Source organism: Pollachius pollachius (assembly GCF_949987615.1).
Source record: "Pollachius pollachius genome assembly, chromosome: 20".
NCBI lineage: Eukaryota > Metazoa > Chordata > Actinopteri > Gadiformes > Gadidae > Pollachius > Pollachius pollachius.
In genome coordinates this window covers 5,557,379-5,576,423 of record NC_136953.1, presented here as the reverse complement: position 1 = coordinate 5,576,423, position 19,045 = coordinate 5,557,379, and the positions used below count along the sequence as shown (strand labels likewise).

The window sequence follows — 19,045 nt, the reverse complement described above, 5'->3', positions numbered from 1 at the left end:
TCTCTATAGCCATTTGTCCACTCTGGGCTACTCTAGAAACATTGAGATGCAAAATGGCGGGGCCCCGCAGAAGAGGACCCGCCCCATATGAAGCTATTAGGAGCTCATTCTAAGCTAGTGAAAAACACGATTCGTATTTGATTAACAGATTAAAGCAAACTCATGGATATTAAAATCCATCTCTGCCAAGTCTGTTTGTTACTCAATTCTAAATACTGCACCTTTAAAACGTGACATTATTTCTAATTTATTACCATTCTTCTAAGTTACCTTTACGGCATCCCAATGATATCCAGGCGGTTGTATAACACAAACAGTGTATAATGAAATAACATTCACAATATGTTTTCTTTATAATTATTCTTTAAAAAACTATAATAAAAGTAAAATTATCATTACCGAATCAGCCAATACAGAAAAATGCCAATACAGAAAAAATCTGTTTTGCAGCAATTAAAAACCTGGGATAGATTTCTGGCAAGTGGATGGGTCAGTGTCGTAGTGTCAGTTGTTTAAGTTATTTGATCACAGCATGTGTGTGTATGTACATCACTGTGTTTGCATTGCTTTATGAACGTGTGTGTGTGGGCGTTTCTTTATGAATGTGTGTGTGCGCCTGCCTTTGTGTGTATGTGTATGTGTGTATGCGCTTGTGTCCGTGCGGGCTAGCCTCGAGAAGCACTTAACGACAGACCTCCCTCGCTCTCGGTGTGATGTCAAAATAAACTCGAGTCATTACCATTACAACAAAGACGGCTAGTTTAAAGGAGCTGCTTAACTGTCGGAGATAAACAGGCTTATGCTTATTTCAACAAGGCGGGAAAAATGAAGGAGGTATCGTGGCCACAATTGCATAACATTAGCAAAGCGGAGAGCGGTCCTTCGACGAGACGACAAGATGTAATTGGGTGTAACTATAAAGGATGGCACTTGTCGCGAAACAAAACAAAAACAGCGGTTGGTCGTGAATGAACGCTGACAGATTAGGAAAAAGGGCTCCTCCAACAACTGTATTTGAGGAGGAACCGCGGGGCGCCGGGCCAAGTTGTCACAAAGTGTTGGAAGAGAAAGTGTGTTGAATATTGCAACAATGACGGCGTTAACCGAAGACAATAACGAGTGTGACAGAGGCCAAACAAATTAGCCAAATCTGGTTCATGGTTTGAAGCGTTCCAAGAGTGTCAAAGTGTCAAAAGGAGAATCAACCAGAAAAAAAAACAAATAGAATAACCAAATAACCAAAACAAATTCCACTGAATTATGTTGCTATTCACAGATGCACAAACAAAAACAATTCAAAAAAACGTTTAATTATTTTTTTGCTACACTGTTTCTATATTTGCCTACAAGCCCTCATCGTATTTCAATATTACTTGTGTCTATTGGCTTTGTGACTAGTTATATCAATATAACTAGCTTCTATTGGCTCAGGACTAGTTATATCTATATCAGTAGTTTATTTTTGCTACATGACTAGCTCACATTTCTAAAGAACCAATTTAAGATTGGCTACATGACTAGCTTGTATGGCTATAGCACTAGTTTATATTGGCTACAAATGACTAGCTCACATTTCTATATAGCCAACTTAAGATTTGCTACACGACTATAGCTTGTACAGCTATATCACTAGCTTTAGAGTCCGCTGAGTCATGGAGTAAAACATGGCTGCCTAGCGCTGGAGGAGAGCCAGGTGCATCTGCGCTGGCACCTGGGGCCACTACTGTCCATAAGCACCTCTCTGTGGAGAATCCAGGGCTTTGTGAATCAAACGCACCCGATATAGAGTGTGAAATGTAACCCGGGGGCGGCTCTTAAATCCACTTGCCCTTTAAATAAAAAAGGAAAACATGCAAAACACATGTTTTCTGCTGCAATTACGGACAGTGAAGTAAGCCTTGATTGTTTTGTCTGAAATGCAATATCACTTGTAGATACTAAAAGCAGGTTTCCCTTCAACTTGTGCACCGATTACGTTACAAAAGAAAATAGTAACAAGTCACTAACCATTGCCATTGCTACCTTTTGCATTTCCCTTAAAATAATTTAAAGTGAGGTCCAAATCGACCTAAATCTAAATTAGCTTTTAATAAAGCTAGGCGTGGCATATAAATAAATTGACTAGCCTTCTTCGATATATTTGTATAGGGACGAACACAAGTTTGTGACAAACAGGTGCCAAGACTTTGCGTGGTTATCCAGAACTCATAGTAGCGCGAGTGATTTCAACCATAACCAACTCATCTGAGACATCTATCTGAGGAGCATCAGGCAGGCAGTAAGGTAGGAGTGTCTGCCCCGTGTTGAGCAAGGGGCTGAGGGAAAGGCTTTGAAGTTTAAATAAGCACTGAAGTCTCGACGGTGTTACGAGATGAAAAACACACTCCGACTTCAGTCGACACGCTTCTGACACGTTGCGTTTTTTTGTCTTTCGATTAAGCAGAACAAACCGATTGGGCGAACGCTTCAACCAAAACACTGAGGAAGGAACTGCATGATGTTATACCGGTATACAGAAAATGTGTCAACACAAAGTGAACAGTTGTGTTATGACAATTAAAAAAAAATATGTCAACTCAAAACGGAGGTTTGATGCTTTGAACTTAAAACTTTATCAAACGTAATGCGTCAACAAAAAAACGTAAATGATGTGATTTTTTTAGTGAATATCAAAAATAACACAAAACTACGTTTCGGGGTGGGGGCGGTCCCTGAGACCCCCGGTAGACTCACCGAGCTGGGGGGGGTGCAGGCCCTGCCCCGAGGCCCTCCTCCTCCGGTCCGCAGCGGGGTGGGGGTGGGGCAGCGGACGGGGGTGCTGGTGGTCCCAGGGGGGGGGCCCCCCACTGCCGCCCTCTCCGTTGGCCCCCCACGGGGCCCCGGCCCCCGGCGTGGGCTCCCCGGGACCGGCCCCGCCCGGCCGCGGCAGCGGGGGGGTCCGGGGCGCCAGGGGGCTGTGCCGCGGCGCAGGGGCCCGGGGCCCGCCGCTCTCCCGCGGGTTGGGCGGCGGCGTGGTCGGAGGAGGCGGGGCTACAGGGTCCAACAGCGCCCGGGGGAGGGGCAGGGGGGAGGGGGAGGAGGAGAAGGTGATGAGGTCGTCCACGACCGCCGCGTCGGGGGGCTCGGAGGCCGCGCGCTGCAGGTTGTGGTGCAGGTGGAGGAGGGGGTGGTTAGGGTTAGGGGTGGGGGTGGTCCGCGGGGGCACCCTGGGGAGGACGTCCAGCCGGCGCCCCAGGGCCACGGAGGCCAGCAGGGTGCCCCCGCCCAGCAGCGCCTGGTGGGTGCTCTGGAACAGGCCGCCCACGGGGCCCCGCTCCGGTCTGGGGGAGCCGGCCGGGGAGGGCCCCCGGGGCTCCTCTGTGGACGGGGGGTCGGGCCCCCGGAGGGAGTCACCCTGAGGCAACGGCAGCCGCAGGCTTTCCTTCAGCGAGGCGCCTGCAGGGGAGGGCAGCGGTTAGCGCTTCGGCCCCCGCGTTCACACCGCCTCCTGTCGCTCTCACCTCACCTCGACGCCAAAGGTCAAACGTTTTCATTACATTTCATTTCATCCACACTCAAACTCAATAACTTTGTAAACAGGGAGAGGAGGGAGACGCTGAAATGCACTTTGGCTCCTTTTAAAACCACCCAACCACCAGAAACTAAACTAAAAAAACTTGCCTTTGCTAAATATAAAACGTCAACATAACAATCCAAACCCGGCGGTCTTGACTGGCTTCGCGGCCGTCCCTTTGCGTCTCGGTGGTCTTACCGTTCTGGGGAGGGAGAGGAGGCAGAGGAGGGGCCGTGTGCGTGCAGGGGTGGTACTCCTCGAAGTCACTGCGGGAGTCGCCGCCGTTCTCGTTGCTGTCCACGTCCAGGAGCTTAGCCCTCATGGACAGACTGGGGGACACACACACACACACACACACAGTCACACACACACAGACACAGACACACACACACACACACACACACACACACACAGTCACACACACAGACACAGACACAGACACACACACACACACACACAGTCACACACACAGACAGACAGACAGGTCGGTTCACAAGTTCGATTCACAAACTACGTGGCGTTTATGTGCTCTTTCTTTCGATCCTGTGCCGGCAGCCCTTACTGTACCGTCCATAAAGGGAAACTGCGCCCTAAGTGTACCATGAGTATCGTAAGTATATGTACCGGCGACGTGCTGCTAACTGCCAAGTGCAACGAGAAGTGAACACTCGATATAGACGGCATGTGCTGGAATAGGATGAAAAGGCTGCCATTTTTGAATGGCCATTTTTCAAACGGTAAAAAGCCAATGATATATATTAAGACCGAATGGTGGCGTATGACGTATTTTTTCAGGCTGCTTGACAATCTACGCAGCAGGAATAGGTTGAACGCCATTTCCCCTCAGTGATATCCATGATACAGGGTTATGCGAATATGGCCACATCAATTTCCTTTTTCAAGCATAGCAGAGCGCTACAAGCGAATGTCTACCCTGTGCCTTATTCCATTTTTCTATTTTACGTGTATTCCTTCGGAATTGTCTCATTGGGGTTGCGAAAAAATCAGTCGCAGGAGAGACCTCGACAACAACAAACCTCAGTGCGCGAAATGAAAAAGTACATGCATTGAATAAACAGGCCTATCATAATAAACAGGCATCTCCCAGGCCACCGGCTCCCCTGGGGAACCCGTCGCAGGACCCTGAGACTCTGGGTGAAAGGTGGTACAGGAAAACAAGAGTAAACTGGACGGGGCTACGGTACCTGCTCTCCTGGGGACTTAGCCTGAGGACCTTAGGGCTCTTGGGGCTCTTGGGGCTCTGGGGCCTCCAGTGAGGGCCCGGCCTCAGCTCCCCGTTGGCCTGCTTCAGAGAGGGGCTGTCCAGGGGCCAAGAGGGGCTCAGACCGAACGCCCGGCTGTTGTCACTTGGACTGACTGGAGGCAGAGAGAGAGAGAGAGAGAGGGAGAGAGAGAGAGAGAGAGAGAGAGAGAGAGAGAGAGAGAGAGAGAGAGAGAGAGAGAGAGAGAGAGAGAGAGAGACAGAGACAGAGACAGAGAGAGAGAGACACAGAGAGAGAGAGAGACACAGAGAGAGAGAGACACACACACAGAGGCAGAGAGAGAGAGACAGACAGACAGGCAGACAGACAGAAAGACAGACAGACAGAGAAGGAGATGGAGAGAGAGAATAAAGCAAGGAACAATGAGTGAGAGAAAGAAAGACGGCAATAAAATAAAGATATCATCAAATAATAGTGGTTCTGCATCGTGAACAGCTTGCCAGTAGTGTGACAAGGCTGATATTTTACAAGACAAGCTTCATATTAAAATAAATACATAACCACATGCCCTCATGCACACACAAACACCTTGTCATTCACACTGCCAACACCAGGTGAAATCAGTGTTAAAGTGTATCGCTTGTGTCGACATGACACAACAGCTTGTTCCACAAGCACCACCAGCCACCCCCCCCCCACACACACACACACACACACACACAAACCTGCAGATCCCAGCCTTGTATATCTATCTTTAGTGTGACACACTGGGGTGCTAAAAACGTTGAGGTGACATTTAGAGTTGCTGTTATGTCTCCTTTATCCAGAGCACCTCAAGGCCTCTGTGTTGTCACTTTAAACAAGAGAGATCTCAGAAGTCCATCACTGCCTCCCAGACAAACCGCTTTAGTAGTTCTAGGGTCTGTGCTTTGCAATTCTTACAAACATAAAAGCAGTGAATTGCACTCAATGTAGACACACTTATTCTCGCTCTCTTAATTGGATCAACAACTCGTCGGGGGATGGGAGGCGCACCCGAAACGTTCTGGGATCAAACCGTCGGTGTCCACCGTCCAATCTGTAGGCATCCTTGAGGAAGATGCCCCCCTAAAGGCTCAGTTATGGTTCCAGGTCGACGCAACGCAATGACCACGCAGACGCTTCGACGCAGTCTTGAACCTGTTTTGGCGTCGGATTTTAGTGAACGGACCAATCACAGCCCTTGCTGCTGCGTCGCCGGGACACAAGGTTAACATTTTTGGGAGGCAGACGTCAGGCCCTTGCGTTTGATGCAAGGAGGGTCCGCAAGGATGTAAAGGGGGTCTGTAAACCCCCTTGCGTAGCGTCGACGTGGAACCAAAGCTAAGCCTTAAGCCCTATCTGCTGCTCTTTAATGAGCCTGGATCTGAATCCAAAACACTCTGGATAAAAGCTAATGGACTAGAGAATTAATGCATACATAAAAACTGACTAGCCTTCTCCTGTCGTTTCAATTCACACCACTGATTTTTTTGTCGACAAATCGACCAAAAACCTCTAAAGCACCCCGAGCCGGAGAGTCGCCGCTTGATGCCGGATGATAATAATGGTGATAATAATAAACAACAATGGTAAAGAGCCACAAAACACATTTTAATGAGAGCCGCGCTCCACGCCATTCGCCGTCATTATGAACCGTCATTAGCCAGCCCTCCCACTAATGAATAAACGAGGCGCGCAGATGTTTCAAATTAACTCAACACTTTTTTAGGACTTGTGTCGGATAAATCTTCATCGCGGTTAGGCTCTCACTCTCTCTCTCTCTCTCTCTCTCTCTCTCTCTCTCTCTCTGAGGCTAACTGACATCCCCCCTCTCCCCCTTTTTCATTTACACCACTCATCGTTGCCCACATCACAAATTCTTAAATTTTAAGGTCTCGTAAAGATCGTAAAGCAAAAGGCTTTTTTACGATGTGACTGGAGTGTGTGGCTGAGGGAGAAAAAACGAAAAACGTCTTGAGGAATCCGTCTGAGAGTCAAGCAGGCGCAGTGGGTTTTGGAAAATCATTGCTGCTTACTTGCACAAACGCACATAAACACACACACACAGAACAGAAATCGTTTGTATATTATCCTCAATTCAGTAGACTGCACTATGAACACTGTGTGCATGCCAAATTGCCTTGTCATTGCTTTTCTGTGTGGAATAAGAAAGAGCAACAGTTCTGTGGATATATGGCGCCCTCTAGTGGATGGAGTGGGTAACTTCCGGTCCGGGAGGAAAATAGAAAAAATGCTGGGAAATGCTGAGCAACAGAGGAAGTCGGGGTAGTGTTTGGACTGGAATGGACTATTGTTGGGATAAGGGTGTGTTTCTCTGTGGGAGAGACAGAGAGAACAGAGAGAGAGACAGAGAGAGAGACAGAGAGAGAAAGAGAGAGAGACAGAGAGAGAGAGCAGAGGAGAGGAAGCAGGAAAGAACATAAAGAACAGAGGTCCAAGGGGAGGGAGGGATAGAAGGCCAGGGAGAGAGAGCGAGAGAGGGGGGGGGGGGGGGGGGGGGGACATTATGAAAGGAGCAAAGGAGAGAAACAATAGAAGGATGAATGGCCAGAAATTTTGGAGCGAGAGTGGAAGAGGAAAGAAGAGGATAAAAGAGGAGAAGAGGAGGGGAAGAGGAAGATGGCCGAGAGGGAAATGGAGGGATACAAAAGGATGAGAGGCTGACGAAAGAGGATTTGGAAACATTTTAAACAAGGATGAAAAGGGACTGTAATGTGCGTTGTGGTGCGTTTGTGTGTGTGCTTTAACGCACACTAAGGAGGTAACAGCTTTTTAAAAGGATGGGAAAGCCAGAATACCGCCTGCAGACATATATCCTTCACATATACTACACTATTTCAGGAAGATGTTGGGTTGTGTGTGTGTGTGTGTGTGTGTGTGTGTGTGTGTGTGTGTGTGTGTGTGTGTGTGTGTGTGTGTGTGTGTGTGTGTGTGTGTGTGTGTGTGTGTGTGTGTGTGTGTGTGCGTGTGCGCGCGTGTGGTGCTGCAGTCATTAGAGGAGGAGTGTGTGTGTGCATGCTCTCAGCTAATCGTCTCCCTGTTGCGTGAAGCAGTTTGGGCAGAACCGGGCTCGACAGGTCAGAACTAGACTAAATCAGAGCGGAGAGAATCAGGGTAGACTGGACCGACCAGTGAGGACAAGAAGAAGTTTGAACGAGTGCAGACTAAAGCCAACCGGTAGAGGACAGGAAGGGGCTGGAGAAAGACTTGGCAGAGGACAGGAAGGAAGTAGGAGGGCACAAAGACCTGAAGATGAATGAAGGATTGTGACCTGTTTGGTCCTCAATCCTCATTTTAATTTTTAAGACCTCCACTTCGAGCAGCCTTAATTACTCTTGAACACAACACAAAGACATCATGATCACTCTTTTGTGAGTGTCAGTCAGTCAGTCAGTCAGTCAGTCAGTGTGTGTGTGTGTGTATGTGTATCTTACGCTGGATGGCTCTGAAGCGCGGTCCGAAGGAGGGGGAGGAGCCTACTAGGTCCGGAGAGTTCCGCCTCTTCTCCAGGCCGGGAGACGCCTGCACCGTGATCTTATGGATGAAGTCTGGAACACAAAGACACACATGGAGATAAATACACACATATATACACACACATACAGTCTGGAACACATAGACACACATGGAGATAAACACACACATATATACACAAACACATATAGACTGATCTAATGAATTTAGTCTGGAACACATCGAGTGATAAATACAGACATCTTTACCCCGTGTGTGTGTGTGTGTGTGTGTGTGTGTGTGTGTGTGCGTGTGTGAATGAGAGTTACTGTTAGAAAGTGAGAGACACAAACCCCCCACACACAAACGCAGAGCAAAAGAGAGAGAGAGCGATAGAGAGAGAAAGTCAACCAGCAGTGTTTCTGTGTACAGGAAGCACTGAGGCGTGGTGACGCTCTCGCTCGCTCTCTCGCTCCACCCGCCACATCACCACCCTCTGCTGGGAAAGGCCTGACCACAGGACACACACACACACACACACACACACACACACACACACAAAGTGAGCATGCACACAGAACCACAAGCAGAGCATCATGGCTCGGACAGTCACAGGACCACAGACTGTATAAAAGTACATGACCAACAGCAGCCATCTGAAGGGGGACCACAGCGCTACCGGTGGTCAGGAAGTACACTGCAGCTCAATGCAAACAAATGTAACATAATAAACATGAAACAACATCCATAGAGTGTATGGGTCACTGGTTCATCTTCATTTTATGTGTGTTAAGGTAGTTGATTAATTGAACAGAGGGAAGGGAAGTTAGGCTGAAATAAGCTCAGCCAAGTTAAACAATGAAGTTCATTCAGAGGTCATCACGGGTGCAGTCCAAGTTCAGCCAAGTGAAGCTTAGCTAAGTTGTGCTAGGCTAAGCTAAACAAAATTAAATTAAATCAAGCTAAATGAATAGAAGTGAAGGGAATGAGGGAGGGATGCAAGTCAAAGCCAAGATAAGCTACACCCGATTCTCAAAGTGGTTCTTCAGTTGGGGCTCAGGAAGATGTGATTAAGGGAATTCTTGAGGGGATCTCCTAAGTCAGACATTGCATTAAAACAAAGAAATATGTTGCGCACTAGAGCCGCAAAGACACAACTCCCCGCGAGTGTGAAACCCAAGCGTCAAACTGTATAGCCGGCCTGCTGTACAGGCCCATTGATGAAACTTGATGATGTAATGCCGGCCCTCGCCCGCGGTTCCTACGGCGATCTCATCCCTGGAACACTGAAGATCTGCTACGAGAGTGAGGGACTAAGTGTACACATGGCCGGGGTCCTGCACTACTGATTCAGACCACAGGGGGCGCCTGACTTAAAAGGTTTGAAGAACCACTGAGTCAGTTTATCCAGAGGGCACCCTGCTAAACCTAACTCTACACACTTAACTTAGTTAACTCAATTAGGGTCTTGAGGCAGATTTCTATCATGCAAGCTTATGGGGAAGAAAAAAAATAAAAGCAATACTTAACAACTGCCTAGAAATGACTCAAGTCGTCTTATTCTCGAATAAATGTAATGTGGAAAAACGCCCGACATGAAGAGAAGTACTCATAGCGACAGTTAGTACCCATAATGAAACACACATCTCTTGTGTTGAATAGCACCCACGCAAGTAGTTTCCTCCCTTCCCCCCCCCCCCCTACACACACAGACAAAATAATACTGTGACTGTAATTTCTATATTTATATCCGCTCTGTTCTCAGTTCTGGTGATTTGTCGCTCATAACTTCATGACAGCAGTGAGGCCCGTGCTTTACAGCGAACTATAACAGTGAGCTGCTGCTGTCCCCATACCCTCACATGGGCACTCCCTCATGCATACATACATTTATATATACGCACAGAAAAAAAATCATTTACCCATGCTCGCACACACACACACACACACACACACACACACACACACACACACACCCACACAAGCAAGATATGCGCACACACAACAAACACCCACACACAAGCAAGCAGTGTGCACAAACAACACACACACACAAGCAAGATATGAGCACACACAACAAACACCCACACACACAAGCAAGCAGTGTGCACACACAACACACACAAGCATGTAGTGCACACACACACACACACACACACACACACACACACAAGCAAGCAGTGTGCACACACAACACACACAAGCATGTAGTGCACACACACACACACACAGACACACACACACACACACACACACAAGCAAGCAGTGTGCACACACAACACACACAAGCATGTAGTGCACACACACACACACACACACACACACACACACACACACACGCCCACGGCGTCCGCCCCACCCACCTTGGGGCATGCTGATCTTCTCCCCGTTCTTGGACTTGAGCTTGTGCTTCTTGAAGGTGCCCTTCCTCTTCTTGACGTTGGGCTTCTCCTGCTCCTGGTTCATGTGCAGGATGAGCAGGCTGAGCTCCCGCTCGAACACGTCCTGCTCCCACTGGGCCAGCTGCTGCTCCCGCTGCCGCAGGAACTCCTCGTGGGACTTCTGCTCCAGCGCCGCGCGCTTCAGCTCCTCCTCGCGGCACCGCAGCTCCTGAACAGGGGGGGGGGCACACGGGCGGTGTGAACCAGGTGTCAGGGTGTGTGTCTGTGTCTGTGTGTGTGTGTGTGTGTGTGTTAGGGAGAGATAGTGACGGTGACATGATTGTATGATGTTAGCACCGATATGATGGATGGGTGACGGATGGATCAATAAATGAATGATTGAGTAGATGACTGAAAACACTGGTGGAGGGATGGGTAAATGGGTGGAGGATGGGTGGATGGGTGAATGGAGGAATAGATGGATGGACGGATAAATGATGGATCGATGGAGGAACAAATGAATGAATGAATACATTGAAGGGTCGATGGCTAAATGGGTGGATGATGAGTGGATGATGGTCGGATGGACGAAGGGAGGAATCGATGAACGGATTAACTAATGGGAGGTAGGATGGATGGATGAATGTACGAAGGGATGGGCGGGCCAAAAAACAAAACAGGACCAGAACAACGAAACACTGAGGACTGGCTCACTGTTGTGGTGCTGGACTCCCCCCCCCCCCCCCCCCCACCCCATTACCCTCCATCCCCCCGTCTCCCACCTTCTCCTTGGCCCGCAGCTCGTCAAACATGTCCTGGATCTCCAGCTTCCAGTTGTCCTGCAGCGAGTGGAAGGAGTCCTGGGGCATCTCCTCCTGCACCTGGCGCTCCAGAGCCAGCAGCTGGGCCAGGATGGAGCCGAAGTTGGGCCTGCGGTGGGGGTCCTGGTCCCAGCATTCTGCACACACACACACACACACACACACACACACACACACACGCATGATTACATGAACACACAGACACACACACGAACACACACACACGATCATATAGACATGTATGCAGACGCTAATATGCCGACACGCACGCGCACAAAGTACGCAGACACCAAGGGTGCTCTCACACTAGGGCCATCTGTACCGTGCCCGAGTCCGTGTCACGCCTGTACCGCGCTGCAGTCTAGATCGTTTGGCTAGTGTGAGCGCGCCGACCGTACTCCGGTCCACTGCCGTTCCGTGGCCCGGGCACACTTGGGAGAGGTGTGCTCAGGCCACGGTACAGATGCTAATGAGCCGACACGCGCACACGCACGGCTACGCAACCTGAGCTGGATGGCGTATAGGCCATGCGACCCTTCTTCCCCATTCAACAATAAACATGACGGCTAGCGGTTCACGTTGGTGCGATAGTGAAGTTGAGTTTTAATCCGAAATACCCCGTTCGTCACTCCCGAATGTTTAAATTTTCTTATGAATGAAGACAACCGCATGCAAGAATAAGTTCACGTCTGAGTGTAGGCTACAAACGAGACCAACTATTTACAAGTGCAAAAACGCCAACATATTCTTTATTTTGCTGACCACGTGTTTTTTATCCCGCCAAAAGCCTCGTAAGGCATCACCTTCTCTCACATGATCAGCAGCTCGCGGATTTCACTTTCTCTCCAGTTAGAAGTGAACTGCTCATGACCATATCGCTGCGTTGTCTCTGTGGAGACAGCACAGCAACACCACTACCCAAGACCCTCCCCCCAGGAACCGCGGAGCCGGCACATTTACAACAGAATGAAACCCGATAAACCACCAATGTGTGCAGGGTCCGGGAGGGTACACACGGGTTCTAGCTCACGCGCGGACCCTGCCGCGGAAAAGGCGTGCATGAAACGGCCTATTTGGCAGTGTAGAAACACTCAGTGAGAGAGGGCTGCACCTGAGTACACCGGCTCCAAATTAGCAACAACGTCAGTAAAGTGTCAACTGTGTTCTCTGTGTTGTTCTACTAAGCAGCGGACGCTTGGTGGTGTGTGTGTGGGGGGGGGGGGGGGGCGCAATCGTACTTGAGCACGGTTAGGTGTGAAACAGACTTGGGCACGGTTCAGATGGCCTAGTGTGAGTGCGCCCTAATAAGCACACACACACACACACACACACGTAGGCAGACATGAATACGCACACACACACACGTACGCAGACAGTTGTTCGCACACACTCTACGTATGCAGACAGTCATATGCAAACACACGCACAACAAGATGCATATATGAGTCATGGGTATAAATTGTTGGTAAACTAGTGCTATAAAAGTACCCGTTGCACAAGTCCCACTGTTTCAGCCCTGATATCACTTCCTCCTGCAGTGCTGACATTAATCAACAGAGGAAACACATTTCCCTTCCTTTCGCCCCCGTCGCCACACAGCACAATTTGGCCGTATGACGCATGTAAAATACATTCCCCCGGCTTCAGACTTCAAACTCTCTCGCTCTCGCTCACGACTCTGCTCCTCGCCGTACGCATGTCACGGTTGCCAAGACGTATTGTGCGGTCGATTCTTGTGTCCCAGATCTATGCCGATAGTGTGTGAGACCAATTAGGGAAGACGGAGCAGCCAAATGCTAAAAGGTTAAAAGCTACTTTCTCAGCGTCTTAATTTGGGCTAGCTTCTGACATCAAGTCACGACGCGCTGTTTAAATATAGAAAACAAGAAGGAGTGAACGAAGGTGGATTTAAATCCTTAAAACAGTCCTGTCTTTTTTGGGCAGAATGTGCTTGCAACACAATTGTTAGGCAAATGTACAGAACACATTCAGGGCTGCAAATCAGGGATTCCGTACCATACTCCCACAAAAATGTGAATGTAAATTATTCTACTTACACCACCCTCGTATCAAATTAATATGTAGCCATCATTACACTATCCTACAACTCAAAGTCTATTTCTAACCCTTCTCTCCCTCCCTCCCTCCTTCTCGCCCGATCTCCCTGAGAGAAACCGTGCCTCTCTACCTGACAGTTGCTATGGTCCCAGACCATGGCAACCTCCCACCAGCCCCACAGCCCCCCTTGGTGACCGCCGTCGTACCTGACATGAGCTGGGCGAAGGGCTCGGGACAGGTGGAGGGGATAGGGAGCGTCAGCTTGTTGACCGCCACGCCGTAGGCCACCGCCAGCCCGTCGATCCCCCGGTAGGGAACCTCGCCCGTCAGCAGTTCCCACAGCAGGACGCCGTAGCTGGGGACGGAGAGGGAGAGGGAGGTGAGAGGCGGTTCTCTGGGGCCACAGGCAGCACAGTTCAGAGCAGGGGGATACAAACTGCTAGTGGATGGAGCGGTGGATTCACTTTGTTTTTGTCCTTCATTCCTGTCACGCACCCAGGTGGGGGTGTGGTCAGCTGGTACAAGCCGTTTGGCGCAGGGAACTAACCCTAACCCTGTCCTTCATATGTCTTGTGATGTGACTATGAAAACCATTCCTTCCCTGTGTCCTTAGTGATCATTATGATCCAATTTGTTATTCGTTCTTTTTTTGCCATCATTTATGACCTTACTTTTCTGTATTTGTGTGGGTGAGATGCCCGTGTTTTTTTCTACTAATGCCCGTTTGTTACTAATTATGTGACGCAGACAATAAAGCTAAACGGTGTGTTCTAGTGCAGAGTTCCATCCTCAGAGCTAACGGGATGAGCTCTAGCTATTACAAAACACTAAACGAATGCCATCCGCTGTCTGTATACTACAACCATGATAATGTTCAGCTTGATCGGCTTGTGACATCAGAAAAAAAGGTCTTCACACACACACACACACACACACACACACACACGCACACACACACACACGAGGCCTGACACCCGCACTATGAACAGTGCTGTTCATAGTGAGCAGATCTTGAGGAGAGCGCTATAATAAAGACTACGTGATTATTATTATCACGCCGTAGTTTATAACAGGGTTTCAACCGATGCACTGCTGCAACAGGGTCGGCCCGTTGAAGCTGGAGGGAAAGCGGGAACAAGAGAGAGGTAGAACAAGGGAGACGAAGAACAGCAAAAAAGATAAAGGGAGAGAGACCGGGACAGAGTGGTGGGTAAAGAAGGAGGAAGAGAGGGAGAGATTGGACTTTTGAACGGACTTTCTGACGTTAAACAGCTCTATTAGAGTTTGGTTGAGAACTGCAGTAGGGACGAAACCCTTGGTACTTTTAAGAGCTATTTAATGATTAACTTCAGGTCAATACCTCTGTGGTATGTTGGGTCACTCCTTCTACCACATGATAGAGTGCGAGATGTCTCAACTGGGGACAGATTTCATTCTGGTCATGATGTTTTCATCACAAACTGGCACAAAGAGATGTCTAAATATGTACCATCAGTCCACGGCAGGGTTGCCCTTTACAAACATGGTTGGTTGTGAGCGCAGCCAGGGGGAAATTAACCGTGCTGTTGCAAAAAAAACTACTGTGGTCACATTAGCGACTACAGCAGTGTAATAAATATACAAATATAAAAAGCATTGTACTGCATTTTGTCTGATTTAGCCCGCTGATGCAAGGATGAATTGCTATTTCCATAGGTGAATGTGTTTGTTTTGGCTTTCTTTTCATATCAATGTAATATAAATGTTGTTTGTTTGTAGTGTCATTATAATATCGCTGACACAAAGATTATAATTTGACTGCACAAATAAATGACAGCATTGGCATTCTTGTCATTTTGAGAAGGGTTAGAAGCCTTGCTTTAGTTAACTGAGTTACTCAAGATGTTTTGATTTATAAACGTATCTTTTGTGTTTATGCTGTTCAATAATGAACAAAACAAATCTCACTAATAAGGAAATTATGATAGCAAAGCCAGGTGTATCAACGTAAATCTGTGTGCATACAAATAATAATATAACACCTCAAATCCACCCTTTTAAATAAATAATTTCTTGTATCTAGTATAGGGAATCAACCCCATGGTGTGTAAAAAAAAGTTATATCCCTGGCTTTTGGGATTAACAGAGTTAACGGCACAACAAAGCCTAGCCATCTTGAAGGTTGTTTGTCTGTCTGTCTGTTTACTATTGTTTATGCCCCCTGGTTGCATGCGCTTGTCTGCTGTGAAGTGGCCCAGAAACCTTTCTATGCAGTCAAGACTCAGAACAACCACACACACACACACACACAAACACACACACACACACACACACAAACATTTTAATTGAGAAAATGCCTTTGTTTCATTTGATTTCAATATATACAGGGAATAACAACTGTTCAGCTCCTGAATACAAGGACACACACACACACACACACACGCACACACACACACATGCACACACACACACACACATGCACACACGTGTGTTTCCTTTGGTGAGTGGCTGAACAAATCTTAAATCCGTATACATTTTGAATTTGTGGTTTGTATGTGTTTTTGATGTGTGCGTGTATGTGTGTGTGTGTGTGTGTGTGTGTGTGTGTGTGTGTGTGTGTGTGTGTGTGTGTGTGTGTGTGTGTGTGTGTGTGTGTGTGTGTGTGTGTGTGTGTGTGTGTGTGTGTGTGGCCAGGCAGCCCCCCGGCCCCTCCCAGCCTCTAGTAGAGTACAGTGTAGTAACGTGTAGCCCAAGCCCCACCCTGGAGGAAGGCAGCCAGGGAGCCCGCCGCACGCCTGTTAAGTGGCCCCTTTCTCCCCGTCTCTCCGGTGCTGAAACAGTCCTTTATGACCGAACAGAGCCAGGGGTTCCTGCTGGCTCCAGTGCTCCACCGTAGAAAGACCTCACACACAGACAGCACGGAGCCTGTAGCGGCCGTGGCCGCTTCCGATTGGTTAGCCGCTTGGTGGGCCGATTGGTCCGTTTGATTGGCTGACTCAATACGTGAACATGCACACTAATGTATCAATGACTGGTAATGTATCGTCATCATCTGGTAAAACAGCTGATTGTTAATATAATAATAACAATACATTTTATTTATAACGCACTTTACATCAACTTAATGACCTCAAAGTGCTAAATATGCATAAACAAAAGTTTTATATGCATAAACAAGAGATAAACAAAACATTTGGATGTATCCTCGACGGGCTTAGTGGTCATGCAAACGCGGTAATCTGAATGTCTAATACCTTACCATAATTACTACCTTACTTCATACCTGATTGAATTCAATCTGATTGTTCAGCCTTAATCAAACGAAGGTGTGTGTGTGTGTGTGTGTGTGTGTGTGTGTGTGTGTGTGTGTGTGTGTGTGTGTGTGTGTGTGTTAATGTTCTGATTGGCTCTCCACCTGTTCCTCTTCTGAAAGAGAGACGGTCAGGGCGTGAAAGAGCGTGGGAACGCTGATGTGGCCGTCTTGAGGCGTACAGATGGACGGAGAGGCGAAGGAGAGTGAGCGAGTGTGTGTGCGCGCGTGACGTCACAACAACTGACCACATATTGTAGACGTGGACACAAACACATTGTCATGTCATCTGCACAAAAAGGTGCACACAATCAAACAACACACTGAAGGAGTCTGTCATTCCGTCTGCCCTTCGGCCAGCCGGTCCGTCCGTCCGTCCGTCCGTCCGTCCGTCCGTGCCAGTAGTAGACACAATAGGACAGTGTGCCCAGCCACACGTCGCCCTCCACAGCGCACACAGCAGTCCTTTGAAGCAGCCGTCACATGACCACCCCTCCTCCTCCTCCCCCCCTCCCCTCCTCCCCCCTCCCCTAGCCATCAGTCCATCTCCCTCTCTCTTCATTAACCCGTCTGTTTCTTTTGATGGTGCCCCGAGTGTGGACATCAACACCAACCCCTGCTGCACAACAGGGGGTCCCCACCCAAGGACCCCCACCAGTCGGCGGTCTAAGAGAGGAAGGCCGCTCGCATTGTCTCGAATGACATCAAAAGAACCTAACCAATCATTTCATAATTACTAATTATCTTTGGGACGTCATTCTGGGACCCACTCGCCCGCGGCGCCCCACCCGACCCCCACCCGGGGGGGGGGGGCCCGTGCGTACCTCCAGACGTCGCTGCCCTTGGAGAAGGTGGAGGCCTTGATGACCTCGGGGGCCATCCAGGCGTAGGTGCCAGCGGTGCTCATCTTGGTGGTCTTGTGCCACTCCCTGGCCAGGCCGAAGTCCGTGATCTTCAGCGTCAGCCCCTCCATGCACTCGTCCTCGATGGGCTGGGCCAGCAGGACTGAGGGGGAGAAGGGGGAGGGGGGGGGGGAGACGAGTCAGAGAGGTGGGGAGGGAGGATGGAGGCAGGGAGTCGGGCTGTGCAATTTATGGAATTTTTATCGTCATATCGATTTCTAAGTTTAGTAAGTCTTTATATATTTTTTCGTTCAATGTTTTATAGAAATTGCGGAAACGCCTGGATACATATTTGTACATTATTTTCTATTTGAAAAATGTGAGTATTTTTTTAAGGGGAAATTTCAAAGCTCTCAGTTACAACGTGGGGTTTTTTTTGGATATAAATGCTGAATAAATGCATCATGTTTTCAAACGTTTGAATAATCATGATTTCAATATTGATCAAAGTAAATCGTGATTAGGATTTTTTCCATAATCAAGCATCCCTAGCAGGGAGGGGTTTAAGCCCACGCTTCTAGTCCACCGCAACTTTAACTTTTGTGCATCTGCATCAAAACAATTTGCTTTTACCCAACAGGATACAACTTCTCCCGGTAATAGCCATGATCCCTTTAAGCCAAACATAGTTTGTTCAAATGGATCATCAAATATTAGCTCATGGGTCTCCTGCGACCCCACATGCATATCAGGGGACAGGGATGGGTATCCTGAGCCCGAGGATAGGTATTACCGGGATAGCCCCAAATCACATTTACAGCCTCAAAGGGCTCCACAGGGCCATCTATTATGAAACCCTTCCGAGAATAGGGAAAAGTCCCTTAATCCCATTGTAAACCTTTAGGAACACAGAATGGGGGGGTCCCTCCTTCAAGGCATGGGAAGGAGTGCCTTAATGTACAGGGAATACAGTAGCACGGCCGAGTATTTGTAAAGAAGGGAGGATGGAAACAGACAGGGGGAGGGAGAATTGGAGAGATGTTCGGAAGAGAGGGAAGGAGGGAGGGAGGGAGGAAGAGAGTTATAGATGAGGGGAGGAGGTAGGGAGGGAGGTAGGAAGAGAGTACAGGGTGAGGGAAGGAGGGAGGAAGAGGATAGAGAAGTGGAGAAAAAGAGAGTTAAGGTTGAGGGAGGGAGGCATGGAGAGAGAGATGGGGAAGTGGGAATGGAGGAAAGGGAAGAGAGGAGGTGCAATTGAGAATAGCAGGAACAGGATGGATGGAAGAAAGGAAGGAAGACGGTGGAGGATGAAAGGAAGGAAGGAAAGGTGAAGGAATAAAGGGAGGAAGGAAGAAGCCATATGGACGTGAAGACGGTAGAGAG

General features: G+C 48.5%; 1 protein-coding gene across 1 annotated transcript in view; it reads right to left on the bottom strand.

Annotated features, from left to right (window-relative positions):
- Positions 1 to 19,045, bottom strand: part of LOC307091102 (mitogen-activated protein kinase kinase kinase 11) — a 39,707-nt gene that overhangs the window by 5,519 nt on the left and 15,143 nt on the right. Inside the window, exons 2-9 of the mRNA XM_079757975.1 lie at positions 17,645 to 17,825; positions 13,738 to 13,886; positions 11,435 to 11,610; positions 10,635 to 10,881; positions 8,253 to 8,366; positions 4,759 to 4,930; positions 3,752 to 3,882; positions 2,734 to 3,435 (exon numbers count right to left, since the gene is read on the bottom strand). Coding sequence (XP_079614101.1) covers positions 2,734 to 3,435; positions 3,752 to 3,882; positions 4,759 to 4,930; positions 8,253 to 8,366; positions 10,635 to 10,881; positions 11,435 to 11,610; positions 13,738 to 13,886; positions 17,645 to 17,825 — 1,872 coding nt within the window. The remainder of the gene's footprint in view (positions 1 to 2,733; positions 3,436 to 3,751; positions 3,883 to 4,758; positions 4,931 to 8,252; positions 8,367 to 10,634; positions 10,882 to 11,434; positions 11,611 to 13,737; positions 13,887 to 17,644; positions 17,826 to 19,045) is intronic.